Consider the following 14,746-nt stretch of genomic DNA (forward strand, 5'->3'; position numbering starts at 1 on the left):
CAAGTAGGGTGAATGTTATCCTGGCTCTGTCTTTGTTGACACTGACCTAGAGCAGCAGTTTCATGCCCAACGAGCCCTTTGGCCCACTGTGGGGCTCCGCAGACTCATTGTGGCCAGTCAACTCTGAAAGCTCGGCTAAAATGCAACTTTTCTTGTTTTCTTTTCTTTTTTTATAATATCAAAACCAGCTCTTTTCACACAGACTCTTTCCAGGGTGCATTCTTTGGAGCAAGAAGCAAGACTGAATGGGAATAAAATAAGCATGTTCAATAGCTGCAAAAGCTCAGGTGGGAGGTCTCGCTAGTTGTAAAAATGGCCAGATTCCATCACTTCCTCCACACTAATTACCATACACTTGCAGCAAGTGCCCTCCCTCTCGTCATCCCTGAGCCCATGCTTTGCTACCTCTGACACACACACACACACACATACACACACACACACACAATAACAACACAGTGAGGCACAGTTGGGAAATGGTTAACACTCCAGCCGTACCCTGCTGCCACTGAAAGCCCACAAAACAATGGAGACATTGTTCAGCAAGGGCTAGGCTCTAGACTCCAAGGCCGTGTATGTGTGTATGCACGTGAATGCCAGGAAAGTAGCTTGTGTGAGCAGGCGTGCATGTTTCTGCCCCAATTCCCAAAATGGCAAAATAAGAAACAAGTTTCATTAGGAACGACTTGTGTTTAAAACGCTTGCATATCTAACTGCAGAGTTGCTGTTCTCCATCTTTACATGATTATGAAAGGAGATGGTTTAATACATTTCAACAAAATGACATTAACAACATGTGCCTGGACTTTACTGTGCTATTGCTGATGCCAGGAATAGATTTATAAAACAGTCTGGTTATGTTATGCTGCAGGGTTAATGCAGTAATCACTGTATAAACAAGAGCTTAAAGCAAGTGGTTAAAAAATTTTAATGACACATACCACCACCAGATTTAAGCTACTTTCTGTTGCTAAGTATCTGCAAAGACTCTTCCTCAATGTCAAATTACACCATCAGAATACAAGGCAATTTGGCAAAGCTAAGCCTGTTTATGATCTTTCCCCTCAGGAGCTGTGCGAGTCATAAAAATACTTCTTGGAGTCTCTCTCTCAAAAATACACATCAATAGGTGGATAAATATTGAATAACTTTCAGCCAATGGCATAAAAGTTCAGTGGCGGCAGGTTTTGAGGCTGCCTGCGGGGCGGTCAGGCACTTCAAACAGGTTCCTGCGTGGCCCCCTTTGAGGGCATGGTAAACAGGGGCATCCAGCCTGCCCTCAGAAAGACCAGCCTGCGTGAGGTCACTTCCTCTTTTCTCGGCCGATCCTCTAGCATTGCCCCTCGCCTCAGCCTTCCAGCCAGAAATGAGGGCCTGCATCTCCGTCCCTGTCCATCTCTCCCTTTATCCTCCTCCTCCGCCACAGCTAACAGGTTTTATCTACAGCCATCTATATCTGTCCCTCCATCTCCCGCTGTTGTTTCAACTGTGTCAGGGTCACTTGGGCTTCACGTCGCTGTTATCCAGCAGGCCAATCTATGGCTTCTTATCACTATCAGTGCAGACTGCCAGTGCTCCAGGCAGAGAGAGGTCAAGGTGCCTGAGTGTTTCATTGCATTTACGAACAAAAAGAAACTACTGTTTATAGCCCAATGTATTGATAAGGGGATGGAGTGCAGGAACATGCAGGTCTACATCTTGTAGTAAAAACAAAGCTTGAGATTGAGTGACACCAGTGGGAACCCGTGTGGGGTTATCATTGGCATTCATGGTGCTGTCCAGAGTAATCTGTCTTTTCTATATGTACCACAGCCAGTGTGATGCAAACCAAGGAAACATTCAATCCTGCTTCCTTCCCAGTCAGAGGTGGATGCTGGAGCAGGATGGAGGGAGCAGCAACAATACAAGCTGCATTTCACATTCAATTTCATCACTTGTGCTAAGAGTGAGTTGTGTGCCTATGCAGTAATGCTGCAATGCCTCTGATCTTACCAGCCTGTGTACTCTATCAAACAGATCACACTAGGGCTGGGCAATATGACCACAACTATTACAATATGGGCTCTCATATCGATCAGTGTCAGTACTAATCATGATATGCACTCACTGCGCCATTCTGGTTTTGCTTTAGTCAGAAGAAAGAAAGAAACCAGAAGTTCACTTAAGTGTCAGATACTGAGCTATTTCTATTCAAATCCACCTGTTTCCTTGACCCAGTTAAGTTTCTTAACTTCATTCATTTCTAGCTGTGGCTAAAATCATCTCATCATCTGAGGTCACAAACCTTAAATCCAGGTACTGTTTGGCCAGAAGGCCCTCAGTGTCACCAATTTAACAGAAATACAGTTAAGTGCAAAAGTTTGCACTTAAATGAAAACAGAGACGCATTGGAATTTGGCTGTTAATGGTCCTGAATTACAGTTAAACAGAGGCGCATTGGAATTTGGCTGTTAATGGTCCACGTCACTTTTTACTGACCGTTTACTTTCACATCTTGTTCATCTATCACTTATCACCAATTTCTATATAAGCTTCCCATGTAAACCAAAAGGTACAGTCACTACCATGTGTTGTGTGAATGGGTCTGTGCTTCATCGAGCTTTAGTTTTTTTGTTTTTTTTATCTAACTGGCTGCCCATCTTTGTTGTTTCAAGTCTGCTTTGCCCCACAGCCAGTTTCTCTTTTGTGAGGTATTGTTTGTTCCAAGCTTGTTAGTGTTGCACACTTGACTGTTAACTTTCTGTGTACACTGTGAGAAAACAGATGTTTGAATGTATTTTCCCTAAATAAAACCCAAACGTATTTTTCTATTACTACATTATCGCTTCATTTTAGCACCCAACTCATCACTGAGCAACCTCATTAAAACGATATAAACCTATGTATACAACCACAGGAATAAAATAACGATAATGACGTTACTAATGCATTCTAAAAAGCAGCTATTACACTTCACTTTTGTTCCTCAACTTCCTTATGAAGTGAAGTACAGGAGGATTTTAGTTGGATGTGAGCTGGTAAGTGTTTGGAGCCATGACTCACAGCGGGATAAAACCGACAGTATTTACCTGCAGTTTCTGCTGCCTACAACCGGTTTAATGACTTCACAGGAGCTGAGTTTCTTTTTCTCAGCGCTGCCTAAAATAACAGAGTAAGAAAAGGCCCCTGAACTCTCTGGTGTAAAAATAACAGCAGCATCGCAGGGGGAGATAAGGAGGACCTCAGCTGGGGTTGTTTTGTTCAGAATGACACCGTCACCGCTAGCTCTCTGTCTTAAAAAACTTCTGACAAGGTTTCTGTTTCAAAGAAACAGCCTCACCGACTCCTGCTATTTTAAGATATGGTCAAGTTAAACGGCTAAAATACCAAGGAGGCCTCGGCTCACCAGATTTTTGAGTAACTGTTCGAGATAGTTTTTATTACAGACCATAAAAATAACTGAACTGATCAAATGGCAAAAGTGACTCAGTGGGCCACTGTGTTTTGACAGTGTGATAAAAATCATCGCTATCTTGAGTTTCGGAGCCATGACGCCAACTAACCGTTCTGCTACTCGAACAAAAAGAGTCAGAGCTGTTACCACAGGAGATACTGTATCCATCAGCACCCAAACTTGGGAGGCTTCTCCATCTAAAATTGTTTATGCACTTTTCAACTTCTCATTTTCATAACAATATGTAAAAGATGCAGGACTCCAAAACAAAAGTAACAACTGTGCCAATAATGGCCCAGGGCCGTTCCTGATCACCTCACTAATTCTGCTCAGTTTCCACCCTCATTGATTTTCCTGCCTCGCTAAATACACCTCCCTGTGTTCGACTTCCACTGACCTCCAGACAACTTCACGCCTTGGGCTAACTTCTAAGTTCACACTCGACATTCATTTTAAAGCTGCGAGCCTCGTAGATATTGACATGTCTGGAGTGGATGCTCTGTTACGTGTATGTGCTGCATATGCCCCTATACTTGTCCAGCCACCTCTGTGCTCCTCTGCTGAAGGAACGCCCACACTTTCCTCAAGGACAGTATGGGTTAGCAGCTCAACTTTAGCTCATTCCCATGAAAATTTTGTTGACATGAGACCATAGTCATTCAGCTCAGACTGGCTGTTTTTCCCTGTGATTACAGGTGCTGTGGCTGGCACCGCCCCCGCGGGCGGGCCCCGGGGCCGTTCCTCTCCCCCTGCCACAGCGGCAGTCCCTGGCGCCGTTCCATTCCTGATCACTCACTAACACACACAAAAGCTCTACTTTCAGTGTCAAAATCTGCATATGTAAAAGAAGTTTACATAGAACCGACTGGGTTTGTTAGTGACTGATTTAAGGGTAAACCCAGTCAAAACATCCATGGCAAAAGGCGGAGGACTATAACACTGAAGGTGCATTCAGGATGAATGAGAGAAGGAGAGAAGGACTTGTTTGTCCATCTGTCATGAATAAGGGAAGAAGAGCTGGTGAAAGAGGAAAAGTACCGAGCGGAGTGTTACTTACAACGATGTGTGCCGGTGACGGGGACCTGGCATCTTTAAGTGCTTGTCTACTCTGAAGACCTCCTGGTTGAACATCTAGCAGGGGCCATTTCATCTGTAGGTACTGAATGGCAGAAAGGAAACAGAATGGAAAGAAAGAAACAAAACATGTTAACAATGCAGAAAGCAAAAACCAAAAGAACAAATTAAAAGTAAGAAAAAAAAAGGGGGGGGGACACAACATTTCTTGATGGTGTTATGAGTGTGGGAACTTAAAGACAAGGAAAATCAAATAAAGACATTAAAGCAGATGATAAGGGGGTGGAGATGGCCTCATGCATGCACCTGAGAGTCCAGCAGGAGTGCACACAGTAGCTGTGTCAACCAAATCACACATTGTCTGAAACAGGAAACACAAAACTATTGTTTTAAGTAAGAAGGCTCCTTCACAAGAACTATATGTTCGTTCATAAAGTAGCTGACGGGTGACTTCGGATTTTGTTAGGTCACAAACATATAGTTGGGGGAGGGCAGAGGTTAGGTGTGGTACTGTAGACAGCTTATAGCTTTAAGGTGACCTAATGTCATAAATGTGACTGTTGTCAGACTTTTATTGGAACCCATAAAGAGGTTAGCATGGCATCTCACCACGCTCCTCTGAGGCTAAATCTCCTGACTGTTCCCGTTAATGATTGACTTGGGCTCTATCAGAAGTTTCTCTCTCTCTCTCTGTGTGTCTGACTCACACAAACACACAAAAACAGATAAGCAGAAACAAGGGTCATAAGGAACATCTGTCTGTGTCATAAACTGGGTGGAGGTCTTTAATTTGATGGCATGTGCTGTGTTGACTGTTCTACCTGAAACGGTCCATTTTGTGCCGAGCAGGAAAAGTTCTTCTCCTTGTGTGATCATAACAAAACAGGACAAATTATCCAACTCTGTGGTCACTAGAAACAACTTGTACAGATTTATATGGAAATGAAAAATACTTTATCGTCGATTGCGTTGACCTTGTCACAGTGTGTGGCCCACAACGTGCTTATCGATGTCACGACAACCTAGTCGGAAGAACAGAGGTCAAAGCGGCTGTTTCAGGTCTCAGGCCTTTGGAACGGGTATGGTACTAAAATGTGAAAGACCAAAAATCGTAAAGACAGACAACTAATGGGGAATCATCAGGGGCAATAACTGATGTAAACAATGTAAAAATATCTGGGGGAAAAAAACCGCTTGCAACATTTCATTCAAATATGAGCCTCATTGGTTTCGTGGATAAAGACAGTTCCCTGGATATGCATTTAATGAAATGTGCAAAGACAAATGTAAAAACCTCTACTAACTATTAAAAGGTTCTCTCACACACACACACACGCAGACATTTTGACAATAAAAACAGGGCCGTCTCAAGAAACTAGGGCTGGACCCAAATATGTGACTATTCAAATATTCGGGTCCAGCCCTGGTTTTGTTTTTTTGTTTAGTTTTTAAGCCAAAGTACTGCCAGATGGGCGAAGAGGTACTTTCAGCTGCAGCACAATGCCAGCCCATTATTCGCCAATTATTATCACTGAATATCCGGAGCCCAGAATTTGCCATTCAGGACAGCCCTGCAAGAAACCAAACAAAAGAGCAGGAAACAACCATGTGAAGGAGTGTAACAGGCTGACTGAGTCACAAATATTTTGCTTGGTAACCTAAAGGTAGTGTCATTAAAATGAGAAAGGGGTACTTCTGCATTAGTATAAATTGCTGTACTACTATAAAAGGTTCTGAGGTTATCTTGGACCCAGGACACTGTGAAACAGCCTTTCTGTCTGGAATTTGTTGCTTCCCTTCTAGTAACAAAGTGTATTTGAACCTTATTAAATTATGTTTCATGAGAGATCATGGACGTCTTTGCAATAGTGTCTTGACACCTATGAAGTTCGTTACATTTCATAATCATCACGCCACAAGCAGTGGCTTAGAAGGTCACATTTTGGCACTTGGTGACAAAAGGTTTAGGCATTACTGCTTTACAAATGTAAACTCCTGAGTGTAGCCACTGGTTAGACCTCTAACACAATCTATGACTGAGAGAACTAAGCTTCAGTACCATATAGTTCTGTGGTAGAGGCTCAGTGTATGGTGATGTAGATCCATTAGATTCAGCTACAAAAAAGAATTGCCATCTAGCAAGGGTGATGACTAGTTTACATGCATGTCTGTGTGTGTGTTTGTGTGTCAGTGTTGGTCAGAGTGAGTGTGTCACAACCCTTCCTGAGACTGTGTCTAAATCAGTGGTAATTAGCAAAGAGTTCCCTGTGGGGTGCCTGCCAGTGGTAGACGCAAAAGGGAGTTACTGACTCCAGGCCCTAGGTTAAAGCCCCGGCAAGGAGAAGACCCTGTTTGCTGCCTGCTCTTTCTCCACCACTACCACTCATTTATGACCCCAAGATGGCTTTTATTGCTGAAAAACTAGGCTTGTTTATGCTTGTTTGTATGCCCTGAGAGTAGAAAAAGGAAAGGTCGTAAAAACCTCACAGTTGAGGTCTTGTGGTTTTTATGGACCCCCCACGCTGGGTATTAATTGCCATGAAGGAGAGCAAGGAAGAGGAGAGGTGGGTGGTCTTGTAACTGTAAAAGAGGAGGCAGAGAATGACAGGGTTGCTGTCATCTATGAGGTAATTCAAGACAGTGCCCACTGGTGCCAGAAGGGCTAAAAGGCAGCAGTGCTGGAGAGGAGGGGGTAAACTGTGAATCCAGGCATGGGAAAGTCCTGCCAACATATGTGCATGTGCACACATGCACATATTCAAACACAGCTGAGCAGTCATGCAAGAGGACCTTCTGGGGAGGTGGACAAGGAGCATGAAGGTGACACCCGAGTGTGGCGATGAGCTAGAGAGATGACGAAGAGAGGGAGGGTGCCGGAGAGCATGCCCCGACAAGTGGCCCTACTTCAGCGCTGCTACTGCAAATGTTCTCATACACTAATTTCTCCTGCAGGTTTTACAAGCATGCCAAGGACACTGGAGCCCTGGCAGGCGCTGCGCTCTCCAACCGTTCCTTTATTTGACCTCCTCCTTCTCTTTACCCGGCCGTCTGCCATACTAACGGAAGCATCGCCTGGGCTTGAATAGGCCATGACCTCTGACCCCTCTCACCCGCTTCAAGCCCCTCCCTATTCCCCCCTCTGTGACCTGAAAACTCTCTGTGAGGGGCCCCCCGGGTAACTCAAGAGCCATTCCAATGTGACAAATTGCTTTGGAGTTCCAGGATAACTCTCTCTTCTCCTCTGTCTCTGTTCCTGCTCCCACCCCACCCCCCAAAACAGGCAAACACTAAGTAGCGACCTCTCCTCGCCTCGCCAGCCCCACAATGGGAGCTGAATGACTCAATTGTCTCTGATGAAGTGAAAGACAAGGGAGTCCTCTAAATCCTTACAGGGGGATGAACTCACTCTCACTGCCTCTATTTTCCTGTCCTCTACTGCTTTCTCAAGCACAAGAAATGGGTTGGTGGTGGGGGTGGGAGTGGTTTACAAGGGCTATAACAAATAATTATTTTGTAATTAATTGTTTTATCTCTTCTTTTTAACCATGCAGTCTATAAAATCAGTCAGAGTAAAAGCTGGCTGTCAGAAGTTCCCAGAGCCCAGGGTCCCAACGTGATGTCTTCAAGTTGTCGGATCAACAATCCGAAGCCCAAATTCATCCTTACATTAACAAAGCCAGACAAATAACCAATGACTAATTGAATATTGTATTTTGTATTGATTAATCCCTGCTGATTGACTGATCTGCTACGAGCTGTTACTATATTATGTTCATGTGCTTTCTACTCATTGCTGCATCAAGGTTTGGCATGTCTGACACTGAAGAAAAGCTGGGGCCCTGGTCCCAGTGTCACAGCTCATAGAGGGGAAGCAAGCTCGAGACAAATGGAGGGCATCCTGAGCACTCACACCAGCTTCCACCACTGCTGTTACTAATTCAGCAACCTGGCACGTAAGCAATTTGGCCTAAAACACTCCTGTTTGGTACAGCGCTCGACTCTGATCCTCCCAAAAATAAACTATTTTTTCCACATCCTATCAAACATTAATGAAATGTCAATACGTTCTATTGACAAAGACGGGGAAGAGGTTGGGTGAGTCTTACCTATAAATTTTTTAGTGTGAATGACAGACATGGAAAGTGCAGGCAGGTTTCTGCCTGTTTCTGGTCACAGAACCAGCTCTTGGTGGCTAGAGCAGCAGCAACCACATGGCTTGTTCGTTTTGTTTTGGATTAAGAGCAGAGGGCTTCAGACCAATCAAACAAACAGTGCATCTTATGTGCCAATGTGGCTCCCAAACACTGGTCTTCTTTCCAGCAGGGGACCATGGAACAGATGATGAGCACTACTGCGGCTCCGTCAAGCACTCCAGCCATGTGAGCAATGTCAGAAAGGTGGGGAGACATGCACAGAAAGACTGACAGACAGCAGCTTGGGTTTACAGTCAGCATATGGATGCTGGGTGTTGCTCTAGAGAGCTCAGCAGATCTTCAGCCCATCTGTGGCCACCTCCTATCACAAACATGACATAGCTCTACATGCACATTATAGTCAGTGTGTGCAGATGCCACATTCACTGTGGCCCCTGCACAAACAGGCCTGAACAACAATGTTAACCCCCATTTTGAACACCCTGTGGTCAACAGGCCTGCCAGCTCATCTGGGAGAGTGCACGGGGATGAGATTGACAGCTTGCAGATTACACCAATCAGACTGTTACTATAAAGAGCTTTATTTAAGCCTGAAATGATCAAGGCTAGTAAGTGGGGCCCATTCAGCGCTCTGTAAGCAAACTGCACAGAGCTTAAAAGATTAGTGCATCTAGTTAGACTACAATTTTATCCCTTTAAAAATGGGAGCGGAACATATTGTCTTGATCTGTTGTGGTTACTGCTGGCAGTGTTTGTCGTCACTCACAGGTGCACGAAAAGAACCAAATGGATGCTAACACAAACAGTTTGTTGAGGAGAGGACAGTAATGGTCTGTAATTGAGGGAGGGAAAAACCTAATGTAACACAGACCCTTTAAAATCCCTTTGGTTAAAAAAAAAAATATCACCAGTCCACTCAGCTATATGATACACTGTCGTGTCAGGTTAGGAATGGGTTTACTGTAAAATGAATGCAAGGATTTCTTGACCAAATTGGGAGAAAGTTAGCCGACACCAGAGGGCCCATCATGGCTGCTTTGGTTCTACAAATGCACATTTTATGAGTAAATATTAAAGAAAAAAAGAACCACCCCACCTGCTCTGATAGCCAGAGGCATTTTGCAACCAGGAAAATAAAAGTGGAATGTGGAAAGGCCTGAGGTTTGTGTGCCCTGGGGCAAGAAGGGGTCCGCTGGGCCCATATTTACTCCAAAGCCAGAACCGCTTGGGGGTTCCACTGACCCTGACAGCACTGGGGCTGCTGACCTGATCCAAAACCTCCCCTCCTCACCTCCCACCCCTACCCCCTTTCCCAACAATCTCCACCTCCTCCTCAAACTCCCCTTTTCTTGCTTTCTTGCAGAGAAACTCAAGCCAACACTTTGATATACGCCTTTTTTCCACATTGGGAATAAGCACATTAACTCTCCATTCTCTCCACCCAGACTTTACTTACTCCTTAAAATCTGCCAGCAGTAATGTCTCTGAAAGTAATGGATGTTTGGTTAGAAAAGGGGGAGAATTGCCTAGTTGTGTCCTTTCTTTAGTCTTATTTCCACTAACACTTGACTTTCATAAGGTCTGTTTGGGAAGTTAGTTTTGTTCTTTTAAACACTGACTCATGAAGGAAGTATGCTTTGGTCTGACACTGCTTACTTAGCAGGTGTGGACCAATGTGCTGTACAAACACCAGCTGATTGACCTGATTGCGCAACATGTATACAATCCCAAGGACACAAAATTGTCCACCAGTTAAAGGTTTTAACAAAAACACAGTTCACTACCCATAATTACATTGCTTAGATGATGACAGACTATAGCACAGACTACACCTGAAGCACATACAGTACAGTATTCTAAGGTTAAGTCTGAGAGTGACAAGATTGCAGTCCAAAACACACCAACATCTCGGCAAGCCATAGAAAGTAAACAGCGTTCCATTTCTGACTTTTGCACCCCCTCCCCTTTCCCACTGTCCCTCTCCCTGTGTCATTAAGAGCATCTCTTGGCTGCTCTATAAATAGTGGCAGGGAGGGTGAAGGCCAGCAGGAGCTGGCTAGTCTTCCATCAGCCACACTAATGAACAGGCACTCTGGCACCTTTAGCAACTGGCTCTGCTGCCGAATGCATCAGCTTTCAGGTGTTTCTGCTGCTTCACAGAGCTGCACTTGCTGCTCTTCTTTCTTTCCTTTACTTGGACACAAACATAACATTGGCTTTGGGGTCCTTTCATTGGCTTCCATAATGACAAAGCGACTGGGCTGCATGTTATAAGGCTGGATTATTGCAACAGTATTGACGCATCTTACTTCTATTCAAGCTGTAATTAGTTAACTTGATTATCAGAGTGTGATTACCCATCACTACTCCCTACTGCTTTACTTTTTGTTTTAATTTTATGTTCACACCATTTGTATGTTGAGCTATTTTAAGAGCAGCTAAATCTCATGTTTTTCAGGATGACAGTGCAACATCTTTTGTGTTTCTGCTAAAACCACAGCTATGTGCTTCGTATGAAGGTGCTCCACAGTATCGTATTATCAACATAATAAACAATCCCTCTACCTTCCTTGCTATGGTAACAGGATATCTAGATGTGTGACCGTAAGTCAAAGGCAACTGGATTTACTGGTTCTGTCATGAGGAAGGTTTGCCACTAGAAAGCATCTTGGATGACTGGTGAACAGCAAATCCAGCTACTATTCGCATGATGTGTTCTCCATTCTCAAGCCTCCACGCTAGTGACGGCCATGGCCAGAGGGATTATGTTTTTGGGTTGTCCGTCAGTACATAACTACGTTCAGAAGAGCCACCATGCCACTGAAACAAAGGCTACATTCATTATTGTGAATGAAACGACAGGAACAAGTTGAGGGAATTTCTTCAAATCTGGCACAAATGTCCACTTGGACTCAAGTGGACAGATGATTTGGTGGTTGAAGGTCAAAGGTCAAGGTCAGTGTCCTCACGCCTGTCCATTCCCATGAATTTGACTGGTTGGCGGAGGCATATAACTGCAAAATGGTAATTCTGGTTTCATATTAATTTGTAAACTATCACACATGCCTCCATGCATGAACTTGATGAAATATATCATCTTGTGAATTTACTGAGATCTGCTCGATCTAGTACCTGAGTGTATGTATTCACAGTAATTGTAATTTATGTGCATTCTGATATTCTCTACAAGTAAATCAGCATCATCACAAATGGTAGGTGACCCACAGCTCAGTGGAAGTAAACTGATGGATTGACAGCACAAAGATCAGGTCCTGGAGCTTCCTCGGTGGAGTCTCCGATACAATGACCTATTTAGAGGCTTCATGGAAGTAAACGGACATGTCTGCAGGGCTAGGTGTGCATGAGACCCATATGCAAGGCCGAGCCAGGGGGGTGGGAGGAGGCGGGTCTGGGCTACAACGCACTAACTATATGCTTACTTTTGTTTGCAGGAAGCAGTCCTGTGGAGGGGAGAGTTAAAAAGGTGAACAACAGCTGATCTCTGCTGAGGGAGAAAAGTAAGCTGACTGCAGTGCCCACGTTCTGCTGGAGAATGCTGTGTTTGGTATTGTGCTGGAGGAGAGATGAACACTGCCCTTGATGTTGGGTGTCTGGTTTTGTTCCGCGAGAGTTCACTATGAATTAGTTAAATGGTAGACTGGATACGAGGAAGCTATGAAACATGCCTCAGAGGGAGCAAATGTGTACACACAGACTTCACAAAGAGTTCCAATATTCTGAATACACTACACACTATCACACAATTCCACCTACGCATATTCATCAATCAGAAAGCACTGTGTTGAAGGCATCACACACACACACACACACACACACACACACCCCAACAACAGGCAATTAATCTTTACAAAAGCATCACACAAAACCAACAAACATTCAGTCTGGTTTGTGTCGGTTTCATACTTGCTCATACACCTTGAAGCAGTTCAGCCTCCATGAGGCCTACTCCCTCAGCATATCTAAAGCCCAGGGTTTAAGGGTCTCTATTCAAATCTCAAATATGGTTTCAGGTTATGGAGTTGTAACTCAACTAACTAGGCTAATTTATCAGCTTTAGGCTGTCCATTTCAGGCTCAATTGGCTTTAACCTAGTACATTATTCTTGCAAAACACAGTATTTAATATCATATCATGCACAGAGGAAGGAGAAAAAAAATCCCACACACACACACACACACAATTACATGCACACTAACACAGTGTGGTACTGTAGCTTTGCCACAGTAGCTTAATGAATAAATAAGTAATAAGGGCTTGGTTATTGGAGCTCATTAAAATGGGAGATGCTTCCAAACCAATAAGACCAATAAGACCTGAGGAGGGTCATAGGAGGCGGCCATGTGGCAGAGTCAGAGTCGCTCTCTAACCCGATCACATGACCCCAGCACTCCTCTGAATCTACTCTGTCAACAATGCAACAGCCCACCTTAGCCTCTGCATCCCCACCTTCCCTGATACACAGCAGCACATGCATCTTCATGTGTGCGCGCGCGCACACACACACACACACACACACACACACACACACACACATGCGCAGCTGCCAGCACAGGCTCAAAAAGACACACACCTCTCTCATGGCTAATTACCACTTAGCTCAATCACGTGGTAATCCGTCCATAAGAGCCTCCCCCAGCCTCCTCCTCCACAACACAAACAGCGGCACACACATGCCAATTATTGATGAATCTTTAATATGGCGTTTTACAAAGTCTCCATCTCATTTCCTACCGCTGAGCGGGTGATCGCTCTTCCAATTGGACAAGTAATGTAAAAAAAATATTACACAAACAAAACCGAGTGACAATAAATTAGCTTAATATAATATCACGCCAGGGTTGAAACAAAGTGACCTTAGTCTTTTGGAGAAGAAAACTAACTTTTTTTGTTGTTTTTTTTCTTTGCTCTTCCTGCCTTGCATCCCCAGCTAGCTCGGTATAAAACCCCCGGACGAAAATCCCACGCCGTGATAACATGTCAATAATGAGCTGAGGCCATCTATTGATCAGCTTAATTTTGCATCTATTAGCTAGGGAACGGCTTGCTCCGGGGGCGAGGGGAGCCAGGCGCTAACACGCACCGACAGGCTGGATGGAGATCATTACAACTGATGTTCACACACACACGCTGTGATTGACATGGAGATAAGGCAGAGGAGAGTCTGGGCTCACACGCCTCCCCGCGCACTAAGCTAATGATACACCAAACGTGTGCTTTGTGTGTGTGTGTGTGTGTGTGTGTGTGTGTGTGTGTGTGTGTGTGTGTGCAGGAGCATGAGAGAGAGCGTCTATCTAGAAAGAGGGTTGGAGCAGGAAAAAAAAAGGGAGTAAGAGGAGAAGAAAAGCAGGCCACACGCCTTTGCTAATTGGCACAGTCAGACAAGGAAGCTCATAGAAAACAAAAACCATTTAGCGGAGCACCTCAGCTTCATGGATCGCCTTATCAAGTCTGTGTCATTTAAATACAGTTGCCTACACCACAGAAAAGCCCGGCTTTGACCCAGAATGCATCACTTCATCTCATATATCCTGATACCTCCTTCCTTGCCTTAGAAAGTCAACTGAAGCATTCATTATGAAAATCGTTTGTTTTTCGGTGAGCGAATGATTGCAAGCTTTATGTGTCTCGTATCAACAGAGCAGCCAAAGCAGCTCAAAAAAAAAAAAAAAAAGAAAAAAGCAGAGAAGATCTTTTTCCTCCTCTGAGCATTTCTCATTTTCTCACTTTCAGAAGAAGAGACAGAGCGAGAGTAAGGACGGATCCATACAAAGAGGGCGTGCAGAAAACAACATGGTGTGATGCCCTTTTCCTCCAGCTAACCCAACTACCACTGCTGTGGCAACAGCAAGTCTGGCTTGGCATTGATGCAACCAGCTGCAATATAGAAAACTGCATGTTATCCACACAGAGAGAGATAGAAACAAGAGGGAAAGAAAAGGGCCCGGCGCTGGAACTGCACCTTTTACCACAGCGTTGTAATGAAACGACTAAATCTTCATGTGCACTATCTGTATATCTGAGGCTTTATGGGAAGAAGGTCTTGTTTTAATGTCAGATAGGTTCA

At 44.3% G+C, this 14,746-nt stretch overlaps 1 protein-coding gene across 29 annotated transcripts in view; it reads right to left on the minus strand.

Annotated features, from left to right (window-relative positions):
* The window catches only part of tcf7l2 (transcription factor 7 like 2), a 90,513-nt gene that overhangs the window by 55,570 nt on the left and 20,197 nt on the right, over positions 1 to 14,746 (minus strand). For 26 of the 29 annotated variants that reach the window (XM_020604990.1, XM_020604991.1, XM_020604986.1 and 23 more), the window contains exon 4: positions 4,491 to 4,592. The exons of the other annotated variants lie outside the window; for them this stretch is intronic. In XM_020604990.1, the coding sequence (XP_020460646.1) occupies positions 4,491 to 4,592 (102 nt within the window). The remainder of the gene's footprint in view (positions 1 to 4,490; positions 4,593 to 14,746) is intronic. 29 annotated transcript variants of the gene reach the window in all.

This window comes from Monopterus albus, unplaced genomic scaffold (genome assembly GCF_001952655.1).
Source record: "Monopterus albus unplaced genomic scaffold, M_albus_1.0 scaffold69.1, whole genome shotgun sequence".
Classification (NCBI taxonomy): Eukaryota; Metazoa; Chordata; class Actinopteri; order Synbranchiformes; family Synbranchidae; genus Monopterus; species Monopterus albus.